The sequence below is a fragment of the Emys orbicularis genome, chromosome 4 (genome assembly GCF_028017835.1).
Source record: "Emys orbicularis isolate rEmyOrb1 chromosome 4, rEmyOrb1.hap1, whole genome shotgun sequence".
Classification (NCBI taxonomy): domain Eukaryota; kingdom Metazoa; phylum Chordata; order Testudines; family Emydidae; genus Emys; species Emys orbicularis.
The window spans coordinates 96,035,561-96,058,543 of record NC_088686.1 but is presented as its reverse complement, the minus strand read 5'-3'; the positions used below and the strand labels follow the sequence as shown (position 1 = coordinate 96,058,543).

General features: G+C 38.9%; 1 protein-coding gene across 1 annotated transcript in view; it reads right to left on the bottom strand.

Moving 5' to 3' along the window:
* The window catches only part of KIAA1549L (KIAA1549 like), a 219,171-nt gene that overhangs the window by 95,081 nt on the left and 101,107 nt on the right, over positions 1-22,983 (bottom strand). The window contains exons 2-3 of the mRNA XM_065404300.1: positions 2,717-6,583; positions 409-521 (exon numbers count right to left, since the gene is read on the bottom strand). Coding sequence (XP_065260372.1) covers positions 409-521; positions 2,717-6,583 — 3,980 coding nt within the window. The remainder of the gene's footprint in view (positions 1-408; positions 522-2,716; positions 6,584-22,983) is intronic.

The following is a 22,983-nucleotide window of genomic DNA, read 5'->3' as shown; positions in this document are numbered from 1 at the left end:
GAGCCAAGTGGATAAGGAACAGTTGGGAAGAGAAGACGATGACTCCCTCAACCTCCCAGTAGTTAATACCATCCTTAGAATATCTAGCACCACTTCATGGACTGAATTGCATTCAGTACTCAATTCCATCAAAGGGTACCTGGTTCTGCATATCACAAACGCAAACTACTGAGTTTTGTGGGTCTTGGAGGCCTTATGCCTTTTTGTTTGAATTGGGTCTAAGGGATATGAGATGAGATACAGGAGTTAGAAACTAACTAGGATGCCCTTAATTCATATGATTAAAAACACACACACACACAAAAATCTTTCACAGACTACTAATATTCAGTACAAAAGTCCTTTTCTGGGGGGTGGGGTGGGGGGAAGAAACTTATTTTACCATATAAGCTAACTAAACTTGCTTACTTGAGCGTTGACATTTTGGTTGAAAGCTTGTCTCAATGCTTGGGTGAGTCCTTTTGTCACATTCTCTTTTAAGGAATTGCTGATCAGCAGCCTTCTTGTGTTCAGGAACAGAACTGTTGAACAACACCAAGTTACACATTCGTTTGAAACATCAATATGCTGTTTGCTTGAGGGTTGGTTTATTTTTTTTTTCTAATTTTGATCACAGTCATTCGGTCATAACTCAAAGAAGATCCAGTAAGAAGCCATGCTGTGCATCAGGTACACGGAAGTTAAATACTGCAAGAGCTAGCCAAGGCCCAGAGTTCTCCAGTCCTCAGTGTACAAGGCCTATTTTGGGGGATCATGGACTAACAGTTGCAGTATTTTTTTAAAAAACACTGAGTTACCAACACGCTGCTGTTTTGAGGAGAGTACACTATAACCAGACTATCTGAAGACAGACTGATGGAGCATTCTAACACAACTGCTGTGGCATTGCCTCACAGGGCTCATGGTACAGGAAGGTTCAGGGAGGACTGTGTGGAAGAATATGCACTGCACATTTTCATAAAAAGAGAGCAAATTAATATTTCTACTTCTCAAAAGTGGAAACAAACAAATAAAAATGGCATTTCATATCCACTGTTACTTTCATTATAGAAATTGTCCAAATTTTTGTTGATTAGTTGATTGCTCTGGGGCAAAGACTGGATCATTTACTCGTGGCATTTTTGTAGAATACTTTGCAGACAGACTAAGGGCTAGTCTACACTAGAAGTGCTACATCGACGCAGCTACTCCAATGCAGCTGTGCCACTCTAGCGCATCTGGTGAAGACGCTCTATGACGAGAGAGTATATGCATATCTTTAGAGAGGAGATGGCATTAAAGGCTGATAACAGGGGACGTTCATTAGCATCCCCACTCCCTCCTAGAGAAGGTACATACAATGCTGCAACAGCACATACACAATTGTATTTTAATACAATATGCCCCAAAAGTATTAAACCTATTTCAATAAGGTTTATCTTAATTCAGTAAAGTTTATCTTAATTCCATAAGGTTGTTCAAGATATTACAGGATATTGTCAGTCTGTCACAGCTGCTGCACATGTTGTGTTAGTGCTGCAGATATTTAGGATCCTCAGACATAGGAATAAGGATATAATATATCCAAGAGATGATCATTTCCAGATTTCACTCTCCCGAGCCCCTCCCATGCCTGTATAAATTGGCATACCCTTTTATCTAGACCTCCCCCTTTCTTCTGTAACTCTCAAAGCTAAGTATCTAATGTGGTGATACACTATGCCAGTGGTTCTCAATCAGCAGTACACAGAGGTCTTCTGGGGGTACATCAACTCATCTAGATATTTGTCTAGTTTTACAACAGGTTACATAAAAAGTACTAGCCAAGTCAGTACAAACTAAAATTTTATACAATGACTTTTTTATACTGCTCTATATACTATACACTGAAATGTAAGTACAATATTTATATTCCAATTGATTTATTTTATAATTATATGGAAAAAATGAGAAAGCAAGCAATTTTTCAGTAATAGACACTTTTGTATTTTTATGTCTGCGTTAATAAGCAAGTAGTTTTTAAGTGAGGTGAAACTTGGGGTATGCAAGACAAATCAGAGTCCTGAAACAGGTACAGTAGTCTGGAAAGGTTGAGAACTATTGCACTACACCACCAACTTAAGTCCCTTATACTGGCAAAAAATGATTTCTGAGGACCCATTCAATTTACTATTTTTAGGAGTGGCCTTACCTTAACTTTAAGAAACCAAGATTAGAGCCATGACAAGTGGTGCTATTATCAGAAATTTAGTACAGTATGTCAACATGTGACAATAAAATATTTTGAAAATGTATGATATGAAATGCTAAACATTGCTTTGAAATTTTTCTGTACGTAGGAGTTTACAAAATGACATACCATTCCATATCAGAACAAAAGTCTATCTAGTATATTAACCTGCCTCAATCTGTTACCTCTGCCCGTCACTGCAGAGGAAGGAACAAACTATCATAATGTGCTTCACCACCGTGCAGCTTACCTCCTTTAAGCATATATACGGTTGAATGTAAAAGTATATACATAAATCTATTATCTATATTTACTAGCCTCACCATCACCTATTTAGCTTGTTAGTGTAGTCATCACCATTGTATCTAATCCCCACATTAATCATCATAGCCCTTAAGTTATTTAGTAAACTAACCAGTATTTAAACAACTTTTCTATTTATGATGAACTATACTTCATCTAAAACTAATGTATTTCTAATCAAACAAGCTGAGTATAGAGCCATACCTGATTTAACCATAAGGTTACTGGACAGCTGGCATTCCGGAGGGGGAACTGTTGTCACATTCGCGAAAGTTGCAATTGCAGTTGTAGGAGCAGCAGAATTGTTTTCCACTGGAGCAGGGGGGAGCCTAGTTGTTTTCGCTGATGCTGTAATAGATGTCAAAGCTGCTGTAATTGTCAGTGGATATGCAGTTGATGTTTTGGTGATTTCTGAGCTTGTGAATTTCTTGGTGTCAGGTACTGTGGTTTCTATCTGTCTTTGTGTGTGTGTTGTGGATGTCAGTGTGGAAGCTGTGACTGTGCTAACTTTATTGGTTAGAAACATAACAGTGGTGTGGGGGGGTGATGTCGGTGTGTGTCTTGGTGCAAACGGAAAGTTTGTATGTGCTGGTACTGTCGATGTCATTTTTGAGGCACTGTTATTTTTTGCTAGTGTTGATATCAATGTGCTTAATGCTGTCACAGACAGCAAGGGTGCATTTTCAGTGCCTAGAGAAAAAAAGGACGAAGTTGGCGCAGATTTTCCTGTTACTGATTTTGCTTCTGAAGTTGCTACTGTAGGTATTGCACCCGCCGACACTGAAGGTAGCACTGTAATGACAGAATGGGTAAAGTTGGTTGTTGGCAAAAAAGCAGAGGTTATTTGTGTTGGTGATGCATGGACAGAAGTTATGATGACTGACTGCAAAGCATTGGTGGTATGTGTTTGCGATGGGGTGCCATTGGTAGATTCATTAGGTACAGCAACTGTAATTAGAATATCACCTGTACCATTTGCATGCCACGTCTCTGTACTAAACGTAGCTTGTTTTTGAATAACGCTAGTCAAGTGACTAGGTGGTTCTGAAACAGAGCTGTTTGTAAAGTCTGTCAAATTTCCAGAAGTCATGTATTTTTTTGTAGTTAGAATAGATATCGGTGTTGAACTTGAAGATTGTTTGGCTACTGGAAAGGAAGAAATTGTTGGTTGTGTACCACTGATAGAACTAATTTCATTATTAGCTGAGACAATCAAATTGTCAGTGAATTGAGAAGCCAATGGTATCTCAGATTGTGTTGCGTATAAGGCTTTTGTTGATGAAGAGACATTTTCACCATGGGTTGTCTGAGATTTCAGAGTGTTAGAAGCAGTACTTGTATCATCAGCTGCAAAATCCTTCACTGTCGGCAAATACAGATGGGGGGATATTTCAAAGTTTTCAGTGAAGTTAGTGTCCCTGAGAGTGAAGAATTCAGTAACATTTTGAGTTGTGTCAGTATCTTTTTTTGACTGTGCTGCAGGTAGTGCTGTAGTGGTAGCATGGGACGAATACTGAACACTAGACATTTCCAGGGCAGATGAACGTATGTTAAATTGTGTGAAATTAGGAGACTTAATTTCAATCAAAGGTGAAGTTGAAACCTTTTGATTAGATGTTGCAGATGTAGATGTTTCTAAAGTTACAGAGATAGAAGCAGTTTGTTTGTTTGTAACATCATTTATTTGCGGTTGCAGACCTGAAATTGTTGAATATGGGGTGTGATACCCAGTTTCTAATGAAGAAGTGCTTGGAGAAACTTCTATTATTGGAATGTTGGTTGTTTCTTTTACTGACAGAACACTAACACCAGCTGAAGTAAGCACGGCTGTAGTACTCCATTCAGAAGCTGAAGCAGTAATTATAGGTATCTTTGTAGTATCTAAACTGCTTTCAGAGGCAGCATTTGAAATACTAGAGAAAGCTGATGCTGGGCTGTATGGGGCTTCTGTTGCTGGAACAAATGATGGAAATGCATATAATTCTGAAGGCACAATAGTGGTCCATGGTTTTGTATCATCTGTGATTGAAACTTGATCAGTGGAAAAATCAGGTTTATTTAAAGCTGGTAGAGGGACATATTCTATATGTGGAGTGACAATGGTGAATGCTCCTGTATTTGTTTCTTCATTTTCTGTAAAGTCTACAGTTGGACTTTCTCCATTAATAGCTGAAAGCTGTGAAGTTGTAGAATTATGAATAGCAGGTGTATCTTTAATAGTGAACACAGATTTTGAAAGGCCTGTATTGGCAGTGGGTAATGATACTGCAGATGTAGTAACAGAACCGATGATTTCTGTTTTCAAAATACTTTCACGCAGCATTGTTCCTGTTGTGTGTTTCCTGGCTCGAGTTTCTGGAAAAACTCTGGAACGTTGAGATCCATAAGAAAGGACATTGTTAGCGTGTATGTTAGTGTACACTTTGGCTGTACTACCTGTTTCGAAAGACTGATGGGATGCCTCTCTAACTGAAGAGCCATCAAAAGGTTGCAAAGTATGTTCAAAATCACTTGATAATATCACTGTGTTGGCTTCATAAACTGTATCAGTTACCTCTTTTCCAAAAACTTGACTGATTGACACTGTTGAGCGAAGGGACGAAATATTTATTAGAGGGAATGTAGAAGTGTTCTCATAGGCTGGTGTTGAGTTTGTTGCATTGCTAGTATGTGCTATAATATTAAAAGTATGATTTGTCACAGTTATTAAGGAAGATTCTTTATCTGTTGAATAAGGAAGTGTGGTTTTTCTGAAAAGAAAGTCTGATATACTTGTAGGTGCTGGTGGTGGAACTACTGCATTGCTAGTGCTTATTGCATCTGGAATAAATGTTCTTGGCACAGTAAAGGAAGACCTATTTTCTGTTGAATGGGAGACTCCCATTGGGCTATTAGAAGCTGGTGATAAAAATATTGCCTTGGTAGAACCCGACATGTCATTAGTTGCTGTGGAAGACTGATGACTTGTCACTTTTGGTAATGCAGATATAGTGCCCACGGTATGAAAGAATGAAGTACTAACCATTGGAATCTCTGATTTACTATTAAAAGCTGGTGATGATGCAGCTGGGCTGATGACATTCTCTCTGTCAGTCACCACTGCCTTGAATGGCAGATTGGTGGGTATTGCTCCAGAAGAAGACACATTATCTGTTGAGTGAGACAATGAAGTTCTTTCAGTAGGAAGCCATGACGCCGTTTCAGAAGCTATTGGTAGGAAAGACTGAGAGGATATTACTGACAGAGAAGTAGGAGAGTGTGCAGATAGTAGGGACGTACTTTCTGAGGGTGACACTCTTCCCATTGTCTTTGTGGAATGTATCATTGTTGATCCAAAGCTATTAAGTGATGTGGTACCTGTGACCTCTTTGGGACCCCTTCTGGATAATGTGTGATTCACTATACTGGAATTTACAGCAGTGACTGTGCTTGGTGGATTATCTCTGCTTGCACTAAAATGAGAGTCAGTTGAATCTATGTGGAAGGAACTTTCAGTATCTGTGGATAAAGGCACTTTGGTGGGTAGTACAGTCAACTTAGAAAAGATAATGGTATGAGGTGATTGTATTACCAATGAAGAAAATGATGGTGATGGAACAGTTGCAAGAATGTCTGATCCTGATGTGCTTTCTTTTGAAATGGAGGGTGTTGCTAATGATGTTAGCTGAGATGGCACAGCAGTACTTGAATGTGTCATTGATGGTTTTGTGGACAATGTGGAAAACATACTGATTTGAGGCAAACCTGATACAATAGCTGTTTCATCTACATCTTGAGATGATGACCTCACTGGTGATTCAGCTGAAACTTCGGGAGGCTCCTGGGATGCACTATTTCCACTGCCTTGGTAAAGGGTGGGCGAAAAATTAGTTTGATCCATAGTTCTGGCACCAGTCAGTGTTGTTTTTATTATCTGAAGCAAGTTTGCATTCTCCAATGTTTGTCTCATTGACATGTCAGCCATTGAGGAAGACTTAATTTCTGTTGAAGGCCATGTTGGTGAAAATATAGATCTCCAGTTAGCAAGAGACTCTGTAGAGGGGGCAACATTTGTTTGGTGTTGTTTGGTACCTGTAAAACAATAATTAAAATGAATATTTTGCAAAAAAAAGTGTTATCTTGATACACTACACCAGTGAATCTGAACAGGAAATGTTTAATCCTAGGTAAATGACTTATTTCTCTGTGTTGGAAGGACATAATGAATAAACAATCAAAGCTAAAAAATATGAACATGAAAAGTGCAATGTGAGTAAACATAATTGTCTCATTGTTTCATTATACAGAAAAATAAAAGATAATGCCAAGCTTTACTTACAGTGATAATACAAAATAATTACTGATATTGCTCATAAACTAGGATGGCTTAACCTACTAGGAAGCTAACTTGTTGTGCTTGAGACGACTTCGGATGTTATCATCTTCATACTGTGTCAAAATATTATATGCAGTGTAGTTGTAACCATATTGGTCCCAGGATATTAGGGACAAAAGGTGGGTGAGATAATATCTTTTATTGGACCGGCTTCTGCTCGTGAGAGAGAAGCTCAAATGCTCGTCTCTCCCACCAACAAAAGCTGGTCTAATAAAAAATATTACCTCACCCACCTTGCCTCTCAAAATATTATGTAAGATGTTAGAGTTTAGAAGCAGCTATACAGAGGGAATGGATTCTGACAACCAAACATCACTGACTTAGCATAGTGTACATTATGGGAATAGAGTCAAAATTGGTTGGGTTCCTCTATGAAGCATCTGTACGTGGTCATCTTGCCAGCTCTAATAACGTGTGTAATTATAGGCAGAAAGGCAAGAAAATATAACAGGGATGAAATTGATTAGGGGGGGAATTAAAAACAAATGAGGAAATTAAACTCCTTATTTGATATGTGCAGATGTATAAAACATCTCTAGCACCAATTTATTTAGCATTCTACACCATATTGTTCCTACGCTTTGTTTTCTTAAAATGATTACACAGTAAGCTTAAAAATCACAATTTGGAAAACCTTACATTCTTTTTATTTTAATTATGACTCAATCAAGATCAAAATTAACATTTTGTTGTTGTTTTTCATGAGATAATCGATCAACTAAAGCTTATCATTGTCCTTTTCCATTTCACTGTCAGCCAGATTGTGGCCCAGCCTATGTACCCAGGCCATAAGAGGGAGCAGACCCCTCCCCTGTAATGGGCATGGGTAATGATACTACAGATGTAACAAAACTGGTCCTTTCCTCGCACATACATACACATTGCTATGTGACTTCAACCAATGTTGGAGTAGATGCTACAGACCTCCTACTCCCCCTTGAAACCACTTATAAACTTGAAGTGATAGCTTGTAATTTTAACAGTTTTCAATACATTGCACCCCTCAGTCAAGTGGATAAGAAGTAGGCAGGGCATTGGCTCAGCCCCCCAATAAGCCTGTCAGTGCAGCTGAGCCAGCCCAGGAGGAGGTAATCTACTACCAGTAGGGGCCAGTGCAGATCATGACACTGCTGGAATAAGCAAGGAACATGGAAGATATCATGCCTGTCTGAGGCCACTTACTGGGAATTGATGCTGCTGCAATCAATGCAGCAGGGGGTCGATTTAGCAGGTCTAGCGAAGACACGCTAAATCGACCTCAGAGTGCTCTCTGGTCAATTCCAATACTCCACCAGAACAAGAAGAGTAAGGTAAGTCAACAGGAGAGCATCTCCCGTCGATGCAGTGCAGTGTGAACACTGCAGTAAGTTAACCTAAGCTACAGTGACTCCAACTACGTTATTCACGTAACTGGAGTAGCGTAACTTAGGTCGACTTACCCTGGTAATGTAGACAAGGCCTTAGGCTCAATTCCTTCTCTGTGCAGCATCTGTGCTACACATTGTTCTGTACACATATAGACAGGTCAGAATAGATGATCAAAGTTGTTCCTACTGGTCTTAAATCTGTGATTCTATTACTCTAGTCCTGTATTTGGGCTCCAACCCACCATATATACAGATTTTCCATTCAAAACATTTTAACTACAGATACGCACAAGTGGCCGCCAAAGTACTGCAGAGTGAAAGGTAATTCAGATTAGTTTATTACTAACTCAATATTATTGTTTACCATATAGCAAACATCTTAATTTGAAAATTAAATGCAGAGACCAAACTATTTTGAAACAAGTATTTCCATTTAGCATTAACACACTAGTTAAGCTAAGTAATATCATGTCCAACTTAGCATTTTCACATTACAGGGATTAAAGACCTTTCCTCTTATCATATTGTTTAAGAACTGTATTGGATCATGATGAGAAATGGCTTTGTTGCAACATATGTTGAGAATAAGGCATCCAGATACAAATTATTTTAGGGAAGCAGCATACTTAATTGGAATGAGAGAAAGAAGAGAATATTATGCACCAATATGAAATCCTCAGATATTTCCTAAATATAGGCAGCAAAATATTATATAGGGGGAAATTAGTTTAAATTATTGTACTTACAAAGAGCTAGATTTTGCTCTTCAGTACAGTCCCGTGTCGGAGGTATTACATAAACCACACAATCCCAGGGGGAGCCCTGCAAGGCAATGTGACTCACACAACCCTATGTCTACAATACAGATGTTACACCTATTGTTCTTCCCTCAATTGATTGAAAAATACCTTGCATCCACACACAAAAGGGCTTCCACCAATTTTCGGGGAAGCAACAATCACAAGCCACAAGACTGAAATGCCTGTAAGCTGCATGGAAACTTTTTAAAAACACCATAATAGAGGCTCAAATTAAATGTATACCTCAAATTAAAGAGAATAATAAGAGGACCAAAAAATTGGCACCATGGCTAAACAGAGTAAAAGAAGTGGTTAGAGGCAAAAAGACATCCTTTAAAAAAAAAAGCATGAACTCTTGCAAGTCAAGTGTAGGAGTCCAATTAGGCAGGCCAAAAAAGAATTTGAAGAGCAAATACCAAAAGACTCAAAAACTAACAGAAAAAATATGTTTAAGTATATCAGAAGAAGGAAGCCTGCCAAACAATCAGTGGGACTCCTCGATGATTGAGGTGCTAAAGGAGCACTCAAGGAAGACAAGGCCATTTCAGAGAAGCTAAGGGCTTGTCTACACTGGCACTTTACAGCGCTGCAACTTTCTCGCTATGGGGTGTGAAAAAACACCCCCCTGAGCTCTGCAAGTTTCAGCGCTGTAAAGTGCCAGTATAGACAGTGCACCAGCACTGGTAGCTATGCCCCTCATGGAGCCAAAGCCTTCTGCATGATTTACATCAGGGGTGGGCAACCTTTCAGAAGTGGTGTGCCGAGTCTTCATTTATTCACTCTAATTTAAGGTTTTGCGTGCCAGTAATACATTTTAACGTTTTTAGAAGGTCTCTTTCTATAAGTCTATAATATATAACTAAACTATTGTTGTATGTAAAGTAAATAAGGTTTTTAAAATGTTTAAGAAGCTTCATTTAAAATTAAATTAAAATGCAGAGCCCCGGACTGGTGGCCAGGACCAGGGCAGTGTGAGTGCCACTGAAAATCGGCACGCGTGCCTTAGCTTGGCTCCCCTGGTTTACATTATACAAGACTCACCTACTGCTTTCTGAAGATGACTCCTAGAGGGAAACACCGAGAGATAGATTTTTTTTCTGAAAGCTTTGCTTTCTAGAACATCAGAATACATCAACATCAATCCATGTATGATCTGTAACATTCTCTCTTCCTCTGTTCCTTCACACTTGAAGGTTATCATTCTCATCAGCACCATACAAGAGATACTGTAGACTTGAGAGAGTGTCAAACTTACATTATCACAGTTTGACACGTAGAGGAAAGTATGGCATAACTTAGAGTAGCAAAAAACAAATAAGAATATCATCTGCTATGGAGTCATCTGCTGTTTCTCTTCCACAACTTACAGCTACCCAGCTCCAGTCCTTTTCTCCTCACTTTAAAGTAAAGTATTTTTCTATGCCAGCTGGTAATTTTTCTTTTACATCCTTTGGTGAATAAAATCCCCCAGGCATCCGCACTCATTCTGTTGAATGACTGGGGGTTTACAGAACTACTTACCAGGTGTTCTTTAGGCAGATTCAAAAGGCTGTCACACTGCTGGTGTGAAATTTCTTATGATTCCATCTGGCTACCAGTGCATTTCTAGAAACATCTCCAACTCTTACATAACTCGCCATCTTCCATTAGCGAGTAGTGAGAGAATCCTCCCAATGTGTGGAGTTTAATCTCAAGTGCATGTACATTAGGGCAACCCCTTTCCTAGTTGAGCATGGATGGATTAACATAAGCACCTACCATTCTGAAATCAAGTAATATGCAAACAGAGACTCAAGTAATAAAAAATATATATAAAATGTGTATGTGAGTGGTAGGCAGAACACACCAAAATGGGACAGAAAGAAACAGCTGCAAAGACAAGGAAGGAGAAACAAAGAAGCAAAAATGAGGTGAGACCAACAAATAAAAATGCATGCCAGGATCCTTCATACAATGTTGCGGCAACACTTCCTTTGGAGGCCCCTGCGGTATGTTTAGTAGCAATTGGAGAGGAGAGGACCAAATCCCATCTTTGTCTATGACATAACTACACCTATAACTTGCTTTGGGGGAACCTGGAATACTTGTTATCACGGCAGATATAAAAGGAGCATAAATGACTATACTTGTTGAAATATAGTACGACGCATATATCAAAGCTGTATGAGAAGTTTGGAAGACTTATGTGTAAGGGGTCAGAGTTATGGAAGGCTAAGAAAGCATGCAGGAAAAGCTTGAACTTAATACTCAGGAGATCAGTGCACAAATTTGAAGACAGAGCTCTGAGAAAGAAAGATAACCTTAGCTGTAGTCTTTTTTAATGGAGAAGATTTGGAAAAAATAGGAGACCAGGGGACCAATAAAAATGCAGTTCCAGGAGAGCAGACAGGAAATTACTGGAGCATGGCTAAGAGTTTGGCAGTGGGGACAAACAGGAAAGGAAGAATTGTGGAGAAACAACGTGGCAGGAGTTGGCAAGGGCCTAGATGTGAGGGAAATGGAGTGGAAAAGTGTCAGCAACGGCAGAGAAAGTGGGAGAGTAGAGGATTTGGAGGTGGAGTTGTAGCCATGTAGAATTCAATGCGGTGAGAAGACATCCAGGCAGAGATATAAGAGGTGGGTGGAGAAGTGGGACTAGACAGAGGGTGAAAGTTCAGGAAGAGGAGAGGTAAAGTAGAGAGTGTAATGCAGCTGAACCCTTAGGTGGTCTTGCTCTCTCCTAGAAGGAGACTAGAGAAAGAGTGGAGAGGGCTAAGGAATAAATTCCTGCAGCACAACAGCAGACAAAGAGAGGGGGAAAGAGATGGAGCTATTGGAACAAATGTTCAAAGATTGGCTAAAAAGCAAACAGGAGAACCAAGAAAAAATAGCACCTCAGAAGCTCAAGGAAGACATTTTGAATAGGAGTGAATATTCAACACTATCAAAGAGAAGCAGAGAAATAAAAGAATATTAATTAAGGGCAGAATGTATTTAGCTGCAAGGTGAGAGCAGGCATAATGACTATCAACATGCATTTGATATTAAAATGCAGATAAATAACAGCCAGAAAAGTATAAGTACATGGTGAGGTTTGAGAAAGATCCTAACGAGGCAAAGACATTGAGTTGTAGCATTTACACACAAGTTGTGGTGTGCTGCCTTCTGGAACATGAAATCTTTCACAGGCTGTCCCAGGAAGCAAGGAGACCAGAACCAAGACACACGAAGGAACAGAGATGGCCTGATGGGACATGCGTGCATGAGTTGCAGTGGTAGCAACTGGAGACAGCTTTAGTAAATCCACTGAAACTAAAATTCCTTCCACATTTACAACTTCTGTTTCAGATTAACAGCCTCTGAAAATGCAGATTAGCATAGTTAATTACAGCGGTAAAGTGTCTGCCCAGGAGAAAATGTGACCTTTACAATCTACCAGCAACTCTAGCACTTGGCAAAAGCAGCTAAAGAGCAAATTGAACTGACTATGAAATTAAAAACTCTGTCCCGAGAACTCTGTACTCACTTAAATTACACACCGAGCCATAATTTGTACATTTCATTAATTATTTATCCTATTTAGGATGACCTTTTGTTCTATCATACTTCAGGCTATTGACTTACTGTCTTCTTCTTAGGGCTAAAACCCACTTAGCAGTGAACTCATTAAAACAACCATTATTGATTAATAAACTTTTTCATTTTCAGTAACAGGAAATATTTCAAAATGTGCCAAGGCAGGAAAGAGAGAAACCAATCAATTCCAGAGAAAGTTATGAATTTTCACCTATACAAACAAACACAGGGCTCAATCATGAGCTCTCCTGTGACCTGCATAGAGAAGTAAGAGTGCATAAGGAGCCTCCTTACCTTAGGACCCCACCCAGACAATGAGTGGCCACTCTCTCTTCTGCACAGGGGTGGGAAGTGTGTGAAGCTTTGGCTCTGCCCCCCAGTGCACCAGCTCCTATACAACAGCTGATGCAGACAGGAAAGTAACCTGTGCCATCAAAAAGGATGTTGAGATTATGTCTCCCTGGAAAAAGGGGGAAGCCCCAGGACCATAGTCTGGTTCCTGCCCCGCTCCTGAGGCAGTGCATATAAGCACTGCTCCTTATACAGGCTGGATTCTAAGGTTTCAGCCCAACCTACAGTAAAGTTGACTATATTGAAAAAAGGTTACAATCAACAAAAATGCATGTGTCTGCCATGTCCATAAAACCTTGCATTTCTGTACAACGATTAGATCAGGCCACCGCATATGCAAATTGCACACTTATAGAGCTGAGATTTGAAAACTTGGCCCTATTTGCTGCATGGTGTTAGAAGCCAGGGAATATGAAAAAAACTAGTTGCGGTGTACATGTTCTACACTAGATCAGGTAAGGAATGGCTTAAGTCCCTGCTCCATGCTAGAGAACCTACCTATTCAGTCTGTCAATTAGAGAGAGACTCCGTCTCCCATAAACTCATCAGGGCAGGCCTTTAAGCAAGAGGAGGAAATAGCTTGGGGTCTCTCATAAAGAACATTTTCTCTTTTCTTCCAGTCTAGGACAGAACTGAGCCTGGAGACTCTCAGAACCAGCCAGACTGAGAGGTCAGGAGAAACTGGGGAATAGACTGCTTCATTCCTGCCAGAGTACTGCACCCCTCAGAAAAGACTGTTTGAATTTTCTATTGATTTACAATGACTGAAAGGATCCTGCCAGGGTCCTTGCCAGTAGATTCTACACAGTGATCCAGTTCTGAGGAAAGCCTGTGTTTTACCACTCTGGAAACCAAATGGAGCAGAGAGGCTCCAGGTTGGGAGGCTGCTGCACAAAATAGTGTTATAGTTTTTCTTTTGTGCCATTTTTTCCTTTTATTCTATGGCTCAACGCCACAGCCCCAGGATGGCCTTTTACAAGTCCCTGTAAGAAAACTACCAAATACAGTATGCAAGTTCAATATCTGACACCCCATTTTTCAAATTTAAAAAACCCCAAAACCCCAATTCTTCATTGGGTAGACACATCTATTAATAAGACAAGAAACAGTTCAATGTTTCAGTCATTTGGAGTCTGGACTTATTCAGGGGATGTGATAATCCTGGAATAAACTTAAATGACTTAAACCAGATTTCCACTTTTATTGGACTGAGTTACTTTTCAATGTATATTCAGGTCATCAAGATTTATTTATTCAGCTTTACTAACTATATCTACTTGAAGCTCTAAGTGTAATACAAAATATATTTAAAGTAGTTTTTAATAAAATATCAATAATAAATATCAAAATAAGGCACTAAAATAAAGACTTTCACCCACAGATCATAAAAGAAAAAAACCTCAGCTCTCCTACAATATCTTCCCAACCTAAGACAACTTCCCTATGCAAGCCTCTTCCATCCACTAATCAGCCCTTCTCTTCCCTTTCCCAAGAAAAGCCTAGGAGATCAAGTAGGTGTTCCAGCATGTCCTGAAGGTCACCATATCCCAGCTCTGGTTAACTATGGAAGGAAGTGAACTCCAAACCAAGGACCCCTTTCAGAGAATGCCAGTTCTGTCCTGTTTATACGAGGAGAGACCTGTTTGCTTGAATGCCTCAGATGATCTCAACTGTCATGGTAACACACAAAACCAATCAGCCTCTCAGATAGCTAAGACCCAAACCATAGAGTGCTCTAAAGGTCTACATCAACACCACACACTGTCTGGAAATCAGTTGGTAACCCGTGCAGACCATGGAGCAGATGTAATGTGGCCTCTTTAAACTGTTTTACAAGGTAAGCACTGCATTCTGCACAAGCTGTAATATCTGAATGGTTTGAAGATACAATCCCCATGCAGAGCACATTGCAATGATCTAATTTTGAATTGACAAAGGCATAGATAATGGTGTGGGGCTCTCTGCATCTGAAGGGAAGAGATACAACCTCTTTTGACACATGGCACCTATAGGAAGTGCTCTTGACAACTGCTGCTTACCTGGGAGTCCAGCAAGATGCCCAGGCAATGAATTATGGAAACAGAGGATGGACACATCCTGTTAATCATGAGTGCCGATATAATTTCAGCTATTTTCTCCATTTGCTTCAATCCTACAAGTTTATCTCAGTCATGTTTAGGTACAGCCTCTGCCAGATAGCCAATTCAATTAAATTTTATTAACTTGCATATGACATATGTCTTTTGCTAATACAAAAAAAAAAACATACACAATCTAAAACAGCAGCAACATCCATATAATACTCAGAATGTCACTCAGAACCTAATAAATTCTCTTTTCTTCGGCACAACGCAGAAAAGGGCAAAAATTGCCACCAATTTGCTTATTACCAAGGATTGAGAAAAAACTAAAAACCTTATTATTTTGTATAAAAAAAGAGGTAAAATCTAGCATGCTCTCAGAAGCTGGAAAATTCTACAATCCAAATGATAATGAGGTAGATCTTCCAATGCTCCAGATTTACATGGGCAAAGATGAAGATGTGAAGGAACTTTTCCATATCTACCTTTAAGGATAGCAGTTTCCATGATTTGGAGTCTTAACTGAGTATATGCCTGACATAAAAAAATGATTTGATAACTCATTCAAATGTGGTTCAAAAACATGAGCCCTCTTCAAAGTAGAAAACCAAAAGGCAAACGTAAAATCATGAATCATAGCTAGATGTTCTTGTTGGATAGTATCAGTCACTCTATGTTTGAGTAATTGGTTATGTTGATTAGACGATATTAACAATGAGTAATAGAAAAATCTATTCTAGCTATAACAAACAGAAAGGTCTTATACAATGGAAATAAGGAGTACATGGGTTGTTCCTCCATCTCCTGGAGGTAAAGAGGGGGCAATGTATAATCTGGAAGAGTACAGATCTTACACCAAAACTTAAGAAAAGCACTACAAGCTCTGCTACTTACAGAAGAAAGACCCACCTTTGCATGTAAAAATGAGGCTGGGGGCGAATTTGGAAGAATTAAAAGTCCCCTCAAATATTATTTTAAACAATCTCTTAGGCTAAAATTTGGCCACTAAACCAAACTTCAGCTCCATAGAGTGTCTACACTATTATTTTAGCATTAATAACTCTTAGCACTTGGGCAACTCTGTCCCCACCATAGGAGTGGGTAAAATAGGACACCCCTGGAGCAGAGCTAAGGCCCTTTCCTAGAAGCAGGAAAACCTTAGTACATTTTCCATTGTCTTTACTTCTTACCCTAGCCATATTACCCTGGTGTAGAGCCTCCAAAATGTACAAGTCTTAGATCAATACCATCCTTCTTGATTTCACCCAAAGTTTATCTCAGTTAATAGAATCAAATGCTATCTTTAGATCTACGAAAGAAGCATACAATCTAGTACCCTTAACCACAATATATTTATAAATCATATAGAATAAAATAAAACAAGTATCAGTTGTGACTCTACCAGCCTAAAGCTGGATTGTTCTTTATATAACAAATTAGCTTCTGAAGCCCGTATTTCAAGTTTAGAAACCGGGAATAAATTTTCCCTGCCACATCTAACAGACTAATAGGTCTATATGATGCAAGATTCTTTCTATCCACCTTTTTAAAAATAGGAACTATTATACTGGATTTCCAGCCAGATGGAATCCATCCAATATGATTAATTACTGTAAATAATTAAGGCCAAGATTAAGATACTTCTGCAAAACTTCAGTGGGGAGAACATCTTCCTCTGGAGGTTTTTTCCTTCATTGGGCTAAAATAAAGGACTGTACGTCATTGTCTGTTACTGAAGGTCAGAGCGGTAAATCAAAGAGAGGCTTCCTGATTGCATCAACTATGGTAGAATTCGATTTTAAAAAACTGTTTGGGGGAAATCACTAATACCTGGCCAAAATGTACTATTCCAGGCTTCATTAATATGGGGTTCCTCAACTGGAGTATATCTACCAGAGCAGAAGGCAACCATCTTCCAAAACATTGAAGAATTTTTAGCCTTAGCTGCTACTTCAAAATCCTTCCACAAGGATCTAAGATATTCTTGTGATATAATAAACCTTTATATCTTTTTCTGACAGCTACTAAATTCTGAAGAAAATTAGGAGAGGGATTGAATTTTACCCTAATAGCTATATACACTAGAGCAGACTTCTCCTTCACACTGTCCACATCAAATTGTCAGATAATTCTCACCATGTCCCAGTCGCCATCAGACACTGGAAAATTATTCTGCAACACTTTAAAGATCAGAGGAGACTGAAATATACAGCTGGGTGACATTTTTCAAACACTGCAGCTCCTACTTCCTCACCAACCCCCATTAGCAATACCAAATACAAAGTGAAGAAGACGAGGCAAGATGGAATCCTGTGGAACCCCTAGTTAGGAATACCTTCAGAACTGAGGAGTATCTGCTCACTCCCACCCTTTTCAGATTTCTGAGGAAAGGAACAGACAATCAAAAGTGATCCCTATATTCATAACTAGTTTCTGTGGTTGTGTCAAAAATATGTCTATAGTAATGGCATCAAGATGCTGACAGGTCTAAAAAGAATTAGCAGAGATACCTGATCTTCATCCATCATCAGGCTGAAATCATCAACGCCAGCGATGTAGTTTCTGTAGAACATTCAGGTCTAAAACCTAACTGGCTGGAATGAAACCATCTTCATAATCTTCACCAAATTTATTACAGGGTAAAGACTGCATATGTTGAGCAAGGTTTTAACAATTGCTTTTTTATGAGAACCTGGAACCTCGCCTTTGCTTAGGAAGGCACTGACAATCACTTCCATCAATGACCCAAATTACTTCCCATTGGCTGTTATCAGCTGCTTCATATATCCCCAGCAAATACCTTGGGCTAAAACTCAGAGAAGGCTGCATTTGTGCTCCCAGAAATGAACTCCACTTCTACTGAAGCAGTAAGTACAGTCCGGTTCTAAGTTATCTTACCCACAAAATAGTTAGAAAACTCATCACTGTGAGAATCTCAACAGCATACCAGGTTTAGACAGTCACAGTTAATCGAGTTGTCTATCACAGGAGACAGCTCCACTGATCAGAACTTTGTAGATGCTATGGTGGATGCACAGGAACACTTCTTGGCCTCCTGCAGAGCCATGGCATAAGATTCTAATATTGTTTAAGACCTAGTCAATCCAATTCAGACTTGCGCCACAAGTACTCTGGCTGTTTTCCCACTCACTTCATTAGTCACAGATTATCTGGATATACAAGTGGCACAAGTGTGAAGCCGAAAAAGAAAATATTTAGGAGCTGCTATATCAATGGCCAGGACATCTGTCCATTGAAAGAGTCTTCTAATAGATACTGCTGTCAGAGATGTACTATATGACTTCAGGAATTTTAACCCACATTCTTCAACCAAGTTTCTATTTTCAAGTGTGGTTGATTAAATCATTAACATAACTTCTAAGGAGCACCAACACATGAATGAAAAATATTAATTACGTTAATGTTAACTGCTGTGAAGGCTCAAATTTACTTCCAAATGTACTTTAACGTACAGCATACTAAATTACACACAGACATGCAGACCATATAATGGTGACATCCACATGATAAATAGCATTATCATGCATCTTTGACCACCTCATCTTGATTCTGCCCTTCTAATCATATTACTCTAGGACTACTGCTAACATTCCAAACCTGTGAAATGATCCAAAGAGCCACTAGTTAAAAATAAAAACATCCATAAAGCTGTTTCTCTCCCTCCCCCAGCCCCCATATGAAATTTTCTCCCTGATTTCCAGTAGTATAAGGTGCAGGCTGATCAATATTCACTCCTGGGCTAGTGATAATATAACATCTAATATATCATCAGCAGTCAGAATTAGAAAAAGAAAGTTCATACAAGTGGAAGGAAGAGATTCCCTGCTTTCCAAAGGAATGCACAGAACTTGCGTCTAGCTTTGAAATGTCCTGAGATATTGAACCTTAACATCGTGACATTATTATAAATGTACAAGCTATTTGAGGTCATCTTAGAGGTTGCTAAAATGCATTAGTTATAATTTTTTATCCCAGTACAGTTGTATTCATGGTATTAAGGGAACACAGACTTTGTGGATGGAGGGATATGAAAAATGCTATCAACAGAAACCATAAATATTCTCAAAGGCATTTTAAAAATAGGTTTCCTGCAAAAATATGTGGCATATCCAGAATACATAACAATGTGATACAAAGATTTTAGTGGCACTTGCTTTGGTGAGCTGCATAACTTACTTATTGGCTTCACCACTTGTGAGTAATGCTGCCATTCCAGATGCATGTTGATGACCATTACACATCTCTCTGTGGTCTGTCTGGCAGAGACTTATGCATAAGCTTGTGCATACAGCTAAACACATGCATGGGGGGGAGGGGATTTTGGGGGTTTTTTTGGGGGGGGGTGTTGCAGGATCAGGGCCTACTTATCCCAAATAAATACACAAAACGCACACCATATGCTCACATCCTCAGCTGATATAAATCCACAGTTCTGTGTTAACTTGAGCACGAACAGATAGTGGAAGGTTTGAAAAACTGACTTCATTAGAGCCAAACCAATTTACACTAGCTCAAAATCTAGCCCAGCGTGAGTGAGTGAGAGAGAGATCTAAAGGAGCTATCAAAATATATCCCATTGTGTAGTTTTCTTAATATAATTTATTTGTTGGAACGATTAATTCAAGGTACTGAATTACGTATTTTAGGGCAAGTTAAAAAACAAAATAATTAGATTTTGGTCTCCTGAAAGCAGAATTCAGGTGCAGTCTATTAAAATGTGATTACAATTGTCATTAGTTACAGAAGCTACTGGAAAATAGGGTTTCCCCCCTATGAAAAATGTTGATTTTTCATTGAAAAGATGAAAACCTGAAAACTAACAATTCTTTTGTTCTCACTAACCAAAAATCTAAAAATTATGGCCATAAATTACCAAAAATCAAAATATTTTTGACCAAAACCTACCAAAATCTGGAAAAGGTTCTGGCTGAAAAAAATCTGTTTTCTGACCCAAAAAATCAAATTACTGAGGAAAGCAGACACTTTCTGCAAAAATTTTCATTTAGTCAAAAACCCAATTTTCCATGGAAAAAATGTTTTGATGGAAAATGTTCAACCAATCTTATTAATTATGTTGCACTGTCACATTTTTCTGCATGCAATAATCAGTGCGGTGTTATAGTGTGTTATGAATATTTTTACTTTTCTTCTCTCACACAAAGTTTTCCAACCAGGAACAGCCAATGAGACTACATTTGCCGCCAAATACGCATTATCAGCAGTATTTCATTTAAATTTTCATCTGTAGCACTGGCCACCTATTAGTTGTGGATGACAGAAGCGTCAATTGAAACCAGCAAACAGTTCTCTTCAGGTTTTCCTTCACCCTGTCATCATCTCCTATCTACCTCAGACACAAGGTGGATAATATTCAGGAGAGCACAACATGCAAATCCTTCAGGGCTGTCATCAATGACACTTCGGGAACTGACAGGCTCGTGTGGGTTATACAAAATGCCATCCTTCCCTGGGGGCTAAATATGTTTATTTTGTGACACACTGAGTTCCAGTAGGATCCTACAATAGTATCCAGCAACTGGGTGTGGAGGGAAAGATAGAGGATAAACCAGAGGATAAAAGACAATACACATAGCCAGAGTGAAACTCCATACCCTTGTAGTTGAGGAAATAGTTTTGCCACTAGTAATTACAGCTGCATCATCTGCATAAATGAGTGTTATGTTCAGAGAACAGATGTTCAGTGGGATCATTAGTAAATATAGGAAGTAAATGTGGGTTGAAAGCAGAGCTTCATTCAACATAATATTTTAGGGTAATAGCAGCTAATCATATTGAATACAGAATCTTCAATAATGGCTATTATCTTTGCTCTCTCTAAATATACATGTTTATTTCTACTGCCCGATTTTCTACTTGGGTGTCAAATTATTCTGAGAAGTTAAGGGAAATGGCTGACTTCAAAAGTGTGATTGATTGATTGATTTTTGCTTCTCTAAAGTGCAGCATTTTTTAGGGGCAATGCTCCTCTGACCCAGATATTTTGCCTCAGCATTTTACTTACCCATTAACATTTGTAACCAAATATTTACATGGACTTTTTAAAAACATGTTGTACTAACCTTTGGTAAATAAACATCAGTTCAGGAATCAAAAGGATACATAAAGAGGCTTCATTTGTACAATTTTGAGTGTTGCTAATTCTCACGATTTTATCCCAAATCTTGTCTTTGGTGTTTTTCATGAAGATCCATTTCTGAATTCAGCTGATTTTATGAGAATCTCAGATTATTTTTAAGGTAAATTTCTAACTTTTGTGGTTGTGGAAAAAAGAACTCCAAATATATATATATTTAATCTCATATGCAACTCTCAAGTTTTGGAGGCCTGACTCTTGTTTTTTTGAATGTTTGGGGTTGGTAAGACTAAAAGTGGCCCCAAAATGTGAATGTACATTAAAGGATTTTTTTGTTGCTACCTACAATAAGTACTTAGACACCTTAGGAACTGAAAATGTGGCATCTACTTGATTTTTCACAAGTAGTTTCAAGTCCCACATGGTGCATCCTTTAATTTATATGCAGAGAAGAAATGGGTTTTCTTCAACAAAGGCTCCTGTAGCATCATACTGTTTGCATAAAGCAGGCACAGTTAACACACAGCAATCAAATACAAGCCCAGGCAGAAGCCACTAAAATAATCCTAAAATCACACACATTATCCTTGTACTGAACCAAAATAAAATTGTGCTCTCTTTTGAGCTTATTAAAACAACTTTCAAAAGGATGAACCAGCTGTAAAATCAGTTTTAATTTCAATCATGTTTTCCAACAAACTCCTACATAAAAATTTGACTAAAAAAAGTCACTTCCGACTATTTAAACTAAATGAGTTTTATTTAAAATTCCAAAAAAGAAGCAAAAAGGTTTAGAATTGACTAGCCCTTCCAAGTTCTGTTGAATATTTTTAAGACTATGTAACCCAAATGCATGGTTTGGTTTCTTTTACACAGCTACATTAAATAAGGTTTTGAGATAACCAAGAGAGCGGTTAATTCTCCCTTTGGAAAGGGCATGATTGCAGAGCTATCGTGTAATATACACAGTGGTGGTACGTGTATGGGGGACACCTCTCCTGTGGCCTTTAGGTGTATATGTGACACCTTTTCCAGCATATTATGCAAATGATGAAATGAGGCACAAATTTTCACACGAGGATGAGCCTGTCCCACACTCAGCAGCGGTGGCTACTGTCCCACAGGGCTGGGCCCCGTTCCCCACTCCAGGCGTTGTATGGCACTGCAACTCCATGCATCATGGTCGCAACACCACTCACTCAAATTTGGCCTGGCCACTGCTTCATGACAGAGGGGAGGCCAGGCCAAACCTGAATGGTGCTGCAACCGTGTGCACCAGGTCACAACACCTGGAGAGGGGAGCTGAGTGAGTGCAAGGTGGGCTTGCTCTCCAGCCCATCACCAATAACTCATCTCCCCACTGGTTGCAAAACCTGGCTCCACTTCTGAATGCGCATAGTGAATATTTCACCTCTGTAATAAAGTCCATCTGTCACATGTACAGTATCTATACATGGAAAATGGATTTCCCCATGCCTTATGCCATCCTGTGTTCTTTACAGAGAACTTCCACATTATGTAGATTCTATCTGCAATCAAGGACAAAAAGGTGAAGACTGAAGGAAAACATTGTTTATTCTGTACAGTGCTTCCTGCCATGTGTTCTAGTAGTGCCCTACTGGTAATGCTTTGTAAGCATAAAAGCCACACTTCTACAAAATCAAAGGCATCTTAGATTATCTCATTAATAGAAAACTTGTTCTTCTGGAGAAAATGTCAGCACACTCTACATAATTTATTTTATTTCCTATTTGGGGTAAAAGTAGCACTGCCTCTGTAAGGGTGAATTTCAAATAAAGACGACTAAGTTACAATCTGAATTGAATC